At 42.0% G+C, this 8,092-nt stretch overlaps 1 protein-coding gene across 3 annotated transcripts in view; it reads right to left on the reverse strand.

Annotated features, from left to right (window-relative positions):
• dcaf1 (ddb1 and cul4 associated factor 1) overlaps positions 1-8,092 on the reverse strand; it is a 26,587-nt gene that overhangs the window by 12,578 nt on the left and 5,917 nt on the right. For all 3 annotated transcript variants that reach the window (XM_016509602.1, XM_016509604.1, XM_016509601.1), the window contains exons 7-14: positions 7,170-7,700; positions 6,342-6,443; positions 5,481-5,639; positions 5,216-5,395; positions 2,675-2,884; positions 2,205-2,374; positions 1,655-1,779; positions 148-1,213 (exon numbers count right to left, since the gene is read on the reverse strand). In XM_016509602.1, the coding sequence (XP_016365088.1) occupies positions 148-1,213; positions 1,655-1,779; positions 2,205-2,374; positions 2,675-2,884; positions 5,216-5,395; positions 5,481-5,639; positions 6,342-6,443; positions 7,170-7,700 (2,543 nt within the window). The remainder of the gene's footprint in view (positions 1-147; positions 1,214-1,654; positions 1,780-2,204; positions 2,375-2,674; positions 2,885-5,215; positions 5,396-5,480; positions 5,640-6,341; positions 6,444-7,169; positions 7,701-8,092) is intronic.

The following is an 8,092-nucleotide window of genomic DNA, read 5'->3' on the forward strand; positions in this document are numbered from 1 at the left end:
TTTTTTTTTTGCACCAATGAGGAACTTTCTAGTCCACAAAGTTACAGCATGCTTTCGCAGTACAATGCAGACATCATAACTTGACATGGGCATAAAAAAAGAATAGCATAATGGGTATAAACCCAGTCAGAATGAAGGGCAGCACACCTGTCTAGAGTAGGAGGAGAGGGCAGATGCCTGTCCAGCTGCTTTTTCATGGCCGGACTCTGGCTGAACGCACCATGATCTGATTTCTGCCTCAGTACTTTTGGCCTCTTCCCTCCCGCAGCTGCACACGGTGACGGCCGCTCCCGCGAGAACACGATGCGTCCAATGAGCGGAGAGCCATTACTGTGGTGGGAGACTGCAGGCGGTGGAGGGGGCGGAGCCTGTGAGGTGGAGGGGCGGGGCTGGTGAAGAGGAAGCACGTGGGGGGTGTGGCCACCCAGACGGGCCGCGACTCCGTTAGTGAGCCGAGGAGTCCGTGGGATGCCAGCGGCGGGTGAAGGAGGCGTCGCGACAGAAACGGGAGTGAACGGCGGCACGCTAGCGTGAGCCAGAGCATGCAGCCCCATTGGCAGCTCGGCTTCTTTCATCAGTGCTGTCGCTGTGTCCGTGAGACCTTTAGACAAAAGATGATTCCGAATAAGCAACAGAAGCTCCTTCTCAGGAAACGAAATGCGCGACTGTGCCACGACACTAGCCCGCTGCAGCCGCGCCAGGGAAACATCTGTGCCGATCAGCAGCGGCTTTCCAGACACTCGCTCTATGAGTTCTGCTGCATACTTGCAGAAGCGCACATGCTCGCTGCGCTTGTCCTGAAGCACAGGCTCTTTCATCAGCTGCTGGATCTGTCCGCTGCTGAACAGCGGAAGCTTGCTGATGATCTGTCGCACCGCGGCGCTACGTGCCAACCCAACTAGGGCTTTGCACGCCAGAGCGCGAATCTGATCGGCATCGGTGATGGGCATCTTGATGGTGAGCAGGGACAGCAGGACTTTAATGCCATTGTTCGACTGAACCACGTTCCACATCTTGACCAGGACGCTCTCGCTGGCGCGGTGGGTCTGTGGCAGACGGCGACGCGGGGTGCCCGAGATGAACTTGCCGATGCTAGAGACGCGTTTGTCTGGAGCGCAGACGCAGTTTATGATCACCTGCAGGGCCGACTTCTGGATTTCTGCGTCATTTACAAATACTTCACCCTCTGCGACGACCAGCACTATGCTCATACCTGCAGAACACAAGCATGCACTTATAGAAGGTATCTGCAGAGGATTCAAACAACCTTAAAGTGATGCATGCATCTCACATTGCTATTTAATTGAACAGACTGGAGCACACATTCAACTGCTAATCAGGGTAAAATGAATGAACGAATGTGTTAAATTACATTCTTAGTTGTTCCTTCATGTTAAGGCACAGACAGAAGCTACGAGAGCTTGTGTTGAATTAAGTGCCAGATACAGTGTAATCAATATACCAAAAGATTTCATGCATAATGTGGGACTTCAAATGCCAATAAACTAGACGATCTTATTCAGGGAGATCATTAACATGTTAAGGTTAAACTAACTCTGGCTATATATTTCAGTGCATAAAGATAGGCCTGTTTAGGTGGAAGCACCTATGTCCACGTGTTTTGGACCTCATCACCAGAACAGCAGATTCTCACCAACAGTGGAGATGGTGGAGCCATTCTCATCCAGCACAGCGACGTTCTCCGACAACAGCAGCTGCGTTTTAGGAATGACTGTCAAAATGCTCAAGATATCCAAAGCGTACCTCACTGTGTCAGCCCTGAAACACACGTTACCCAAAAAAAAAAAAAGTGTACTTAGTACTTTTTCCCCTTCATTGCAAAACGTTTTACACAAAAAAGTGGTTAAATTCACATACACGTTGTTCATGGGCAGCCAATAAAGACCATAAGCAGGCATTATGCAAATTTCAAATAAGCCTATATAGGAATTACTGACAACTCTTTTTTTTTTTAGGCAGTTCAGAATCGTTTTTTTTTCTTTTGGGAGAAATAACTCCATTTGTTGTGCACTTTAATGTAGTATGTTACACAGCTGTTTGTGAATGTAAAAGGTCTGCAAGATGACTGCCATCTGAATGTTTACAGCAAAACATCAAACAAAATGACTTTTTGCACCAGAGAAACTTTGCAAGACCCCATTTTCTTGCTGTGGCGCGTCACTCGCACAACTGGAGATCCTCACCTGCCGTAGTATGTTCTCCAGTCACAGGCGATAGAAATGAGCTGCAAAAGGAGCTGCACACAGGACAGTTTGTGGAAGAACTCGGCAGGCTCCCAGTACAAACGCACCGGGCTGAACTCAATCAAGAACTCCACCATTTCTACCACCTGCTCATGGGTGTAAGAGCAAGCCTACGAACATTTACACAGAAAAAAAAAACACATTTCAACACCATCTACAACCAAGCACTCTCACAGATACAGTACATCTCATTTTTAGCTTGCCACAAACTGGCAAGACTTCTAAGTTCAACCTCTTTCCTAAATCCTTCTATTCATTGAAAAGTAACTATATGTTACAGCGAGTACACGACCGCGAGTACATTTCAGGCAACAAACCATACGCAACATATGCAGGGTTAAAATATCCTGCAGATATGGTACAAGGTCCTAGTTATAGTACGGATCAGGCAGTGGTAGAGTCAGATGTACCTTGTAATAAGGCTGCGGGTGTATCGGCGCTCCTCCCTCGGTACGCTGCAGCGATTGTTTGACCTGCTCGACTTTAATGGCCAGGTGAGCCTCAAAATACCTGCGCAGCGCCATGCAGGTATGTTTTGCAGTCTGTCTGCTTGAGAAGATCTCATCGTCGCTCAACAGAGCGCCCTGGTCCTCTGGGTTCAAAATCTCCAGAGTGCTAATCTACAAAACACAAACACCCAGTGAGAAGGACAGAGAGTACTAAACACTGACGAAACATACAGACTACAGCAGAGTTCAGGCAAACACTGCATCCAATCAGTGTGTCAGTCCTGATACCAGTCTTGATCAGTTTACAATATCTATAGACATCATCTATTACTCTTGCATGCGTCAATAAACCCAAACCATACATAATACTTTGGTAACATTATACTTCGTAACTACAAAAGAGATTTAAAAATTCTGTCCTTCCAACAACAATTTCATACAAGCTAAACATACCATTTAGGACAAAGGTACAAAAGCATAGGCCTTTAATTTCGATACATGTTAAATTATATATTAAAATTAATTATATATATAATATTAATTATAAATGTTAATACCAACAACAGTACTAACAAAATTTAGAATATTACTACACAATTATAATACATTTCTGCTGTAATGTTTTAAACCCTTTAGCTTTTATTGTGGCACAAACTGAATGCTGTCATTTTCAACAGTTTGAACATAGTCCATACTATAAATGACCATCCAGTTTCATTAGATCTCCTTTTGTTTCATTTAAGAAAAAAAATTAAACAGGGTTTGAATGACATGTGGAGTAACTGACTATTAAAACCTTTTTTTATTTTTTGTAAACCATACTTTTTAATGCACATTTTTTTAAAATCATTTTTACCAACTTAAGTTGGTCTGCTAGTCTTAGCTAATCTGCCAGTCTGACCAAGCTTATTGGTCAACGAGTTTCCCAGGCCGCCCAGCTGAAAAGTGCCTAAAAACCTCTCTAAATCCATCAAACTAGACCAGTCTGACCAGTGGAAAGAAGCTTAGTGGCCAGCTGCGTTTAAGCTGTGTGTCTTGTTATTGTTTTAAGCAGTGCACATTTATTATGTAGTAGAAATATGAACTTTGTAGCACAGGACCCGCCTCCCCTCATATGATCACCATCCTCCAGTTATCAATGAGCACCAGGCCTCCAAACAGCCCTTCACCTCGGACTACACCCGTTTCTCTTTAAAGGGATACGCCACCCATAAATTAAAGTTCTGTCATCGTTTACTCACCCTCATGAGCTTGATAAACAACATTGGAGCCCATTGACTTCCATTGTATGTAGAAAAACAAAAACAGAGACATTTCTTCAAATTAGGGCTGCTCGATTATGGTAAAAATCATAATCACGATTATTTTTGGTCAATATTGCAATCACGATTATGAGTGGGCCACATGACCAAAACTTTATACGAGTGATTTATTTACAGATAGCAGTATATATAAATTATGTATTTTCTGTAAATATGTTTGCTATGACATCTTCATTTTAGAGACCAGCGAAACTTCACAATTCTCAAAACCACAGCAGAGCACTAGGGTAACTCATTAGTAAGAAACTAAAAAAAGTCCTCAAATTATTGAAAATAATTAATGTCAGTAATACAATAAAAACAAACAAAAAAAGGACAAATACAATAGAAAAAAATATATATAAAAATGAAACAAACAGTGCTTTAAGTTTTTTATGCAAGAATAAAGTATTCAGAAATATTCAGAAGTATTCAGAAGTATTCAGCCTTCTACAGAAATTGAATAATCTAACGTAAAAATAAAACAGCATAGTCTTCACTATAAGAATTAAACTTTGCTTCTTATTAAAGCTACAAAAGTCCTTCAGTCAAGAGCAGTGAGTGATTCTGTCTGTCTTTTGTTGTTTGATTAATATTAAGCACACAGTCTGCAGCAGGAATATTAGGCTGCTGTCACTTTAAGAGCTGCACAGATTCCAACTTACTATAACGCATATTTTCATTCTCAAACGTTTACATTCACTTAAGACATAACAGACGAGGGTTTACATGAATAATCACCAAGCGCCACATTTTGACACCTTTTTGCATGTATTTAACCGTTTAGGCGCACACCTTAAGCTAAAAGAAAAGCCTCCTGAGGAACAGCGCAAGTGCTCTTTCAAGCTTTTAAAAACATGAATAAATCTAATTATCTTTAATAAATCAAGCACGTCCCATTTTGAAAAAGTCACGTTACATGATTTTACTGATTTGCGCGTGAAATTGGGCGGAATGGGGCATGATAATCATTTTATCTCGATTATTGTATTTTCATAATCGTTGGAGGCCGAAATCGAAACTGTATTTCGATTAATTGCACAGATCTACTTCAAAATTATCTTTTTATGTTCCACTGAAGAAATACAGTTTTTGGTGACATGAGGGCAAGTAGAGGATCTCTTTAACCCTTGTTGTTTTGTCTTTCTAATTGAAGCCTCTGTGAAGCATGATTCCTGCGCAAAGAAAAAGAAGTGCATACCAGGTTGACGAGCCGCCGCAGCCCGTCCTGATGGTCGAAGAGCTCGAGCACGGCTCTGAAGGAGAAACAGATGGAGAAGAACATGGTGGCGTGGCAGCAGCCGGAGGCGTGAGAGCACTCCAGGAGCCACAGCGTGTAGCTCACCACCTCCGACAGCAGCGAATGCGGCAGCATACACACCTGATAAAGCCGGAGGAACCAGACAGACAACAGTAAGACACAGAAGAGCTCTGGCTGTGATCACCGTATCAGGACAGCATCTTACCCTCTCCATAGCGTCCTGGTTGTATGCCAGGTAATAGAGGCACAGAGAGACGCCGGTGGCAGCCATGGAGGGTCGCGGGATCTCCAGTAGCTTTGGCACTCCGCCATGCGAGACAAACTCGGCCGCAAACTTTTTATGAAGGAGGAGAGACGCAAGATACTGAAAGACAGAGAGAAGAGAGAGAATGGGTGAATATGCATGTGTCCGATACAAATCATTCAAATAATCACTGCGTCATCAAGATATTTAAATATGTTTGGTGCAAGTCTGAAGATCTTGCTCTAATTAATGTACAACAGCCATCAAAAGTGGAGCAGGACAAAACTAACCATTCTATAGTATGAACATATGGTAACGCATTCACTATTAACAGAGTTTTTGCATAATAAACTACTAATTTGCTGCTTATTGACAGTAATTAAGGTAGTAATGTTTAGGCTTGAGGTAGGATTAAGGGATCTAGAATAGTCATGCATTAAGATGTGCTTTATAAGTACTAATAAACAGCCAATATGCTAGTAATATGCAGCTAATAAGAAACTAGTGTTTCCTAATCTGAAGTGTTACCGTAAATATTTCACATTTTATAACAAGTACAAATAAGTCTATAATCATGTCAGCACCAAAGGCTATTTTCACAGCAAAAACATGTTTAAAATAACCACAAACAACATAAATGCTTCCTACAGCACTTTGTCAAACTCCTGCTGTTTTAGCTGTATAGAGCAATTCACACACAGACACATTGTTCTCAAAACTCTTTTTAAGCATAAATCATGAGGTTTTTCATGATCTTGAGAAACATTCAGTCATGCGTGTCCAAACTTTTGAGCTGTAGTGTGTGTGATATCTTTCAGGTACCTTCAGGGCTTCAAACGTGAGCTGAGCGTCGTTTGTCTGTTTCAGGTCCATGTAGTGCATCAGCAGCTCACGAGCACCAAGCTGCATGAAAACAGCCAACAACTGCACACACAAACACAGACATACAGATTCCTCTGTGACCAGCAGCATCACTAAACTCATTCAGGTCAGTTCTGCTATTGATTACTTCTCACACTTCTTTAAAACGGGACATTCACACAGGTGAATTTTACATTACACAGTGTTTTACATTATATGTTTTGACAACTGAAATGTATAAGCATTTTAATGTAAGAAGTCTATTACACTGTTAAGATCTCATTTAAATTACAAGCTTTTAGAGTTTGATTTTACTTTTTGGCCATATAAATATCAGCATCTGCACCAAATTGCATATTTTTGCTCAGTTTGGGCCTCTTCAAGAAATGAGCTTTATATTCTTGCTATATCATAAAATAGATAAGCCATAAATGCATGATGTAACAAAAATGATACTTAAACATATGCAAACCTTTTTTTTTTTTTGGACTCTCCAACACTCAAAAAATGTTGGACTCTTATTTCATATGTCAGGCTTTGCCCGGTTATGATCACGCATGAAAAAGACCATATGTGCAGTTAATTTAGTTACATAATCTACAGTAAAAGAGTTATATAGGCAGTTATATCATTTAGAGTCAAACTGCCTTTTGTTATTGTGTAGCATTTGTGCAGCAAAAATCCCAACGCTAATCCTGCAGTATCTACCTTAGGGTTCTACCAGTGAATGGAACTTATGACCTTGGCATCGCTAGGCCAGTGCTCTACAAGTGAAGCTACAGAAATCACCTCCTGGTATTCTCCCAGCGGGGTGAGGTACTGGAGGATGAGGCGCTGCTCTATTCCAGGTGTGAGCGGGCACAGGTGGTAGTTATTTCCTATCACCCACGGACTCATCTCAGTCCAGCTGCTGTTGGAGAGCTCACTGAAGCTGCGCTCCGGCTCTGGCTGCGAGAAGTTCAGCTTCTGCTTTACTTTGCCACCGTTCTCCTTCTTCCTCCAGTTCCTCATGCCTTCACCTGGGCTGTCCGTTTCGTCCAGCTCTAAAGGGAATGCTGCAGCGGGCTTCATCAGGCCCTTCATGCCTGTGTTACATCTCCCCACGCTCCTCACAGCAGAGACGGGCTGCAGCTCAGCGTCCGAGTCGGTTCTTCTCGAGTCGTGTTTCTCTGTGTGAGCGTTAGGAGCGAACTCTCCGTCCACGGCCTCCTCGTCCAGGGGCAGCAGAGGAGCGAGACTCTTGCTTGGACGCTTACTGTCCTTCCTGTTCTCTGCCTCCTTTTCCTGAAGCTCTCTCAGTCTCTGCAGCATCAAAGGAACCTGCGACACAAACACTGATTTTTACATTTCCATTCAATTATATGGACACTAAATAGCACTAAAAGCATCAGTTAAAACAGTTTCTTAGTCATTATTAGTCAAGACCGCAGGATGTTTTCTGTCCACAAACAACATGTTTATATTTACACCCATCAAGCGATCATTAACTACAGGGCTGTTGTTTCATTATCATATGTGACCCTGGAGCACAAAAGCAGTCTTAAGTCGCTGGGGTATATTTGTAGCAATAGCCAAAAATGCATTGTATGGGTCAAAATTATAGATTTTTCTTTTATACCAAAAATCATTAGGATATTAAGTAAAGATCATGTTCCATGAAGATATTTTGCAAATTTCCTACCGTAAATATATCAAAACCTAATTTTTGATTA

Source organism: Sinocyclocheilus rhinocerous, unplaced genomic scaffold (genome assembly GCF_001515625.1).
Source record: "Sinocyclocheilus rhinocerous isolate Xijiao unplaced genomic scaffold, SAMN03320098_v1.1 scaffold986, whole genome shotgun sequence".
Classification (NCBI taxonomy): domain Eukaryota; kingdom Metazoa; phylum Chordata; class Actinopteri; order Cypriniformes; family Cyprinidae; genus Sinocyclocheilus; species Sinocyclocheilus rhinocerous.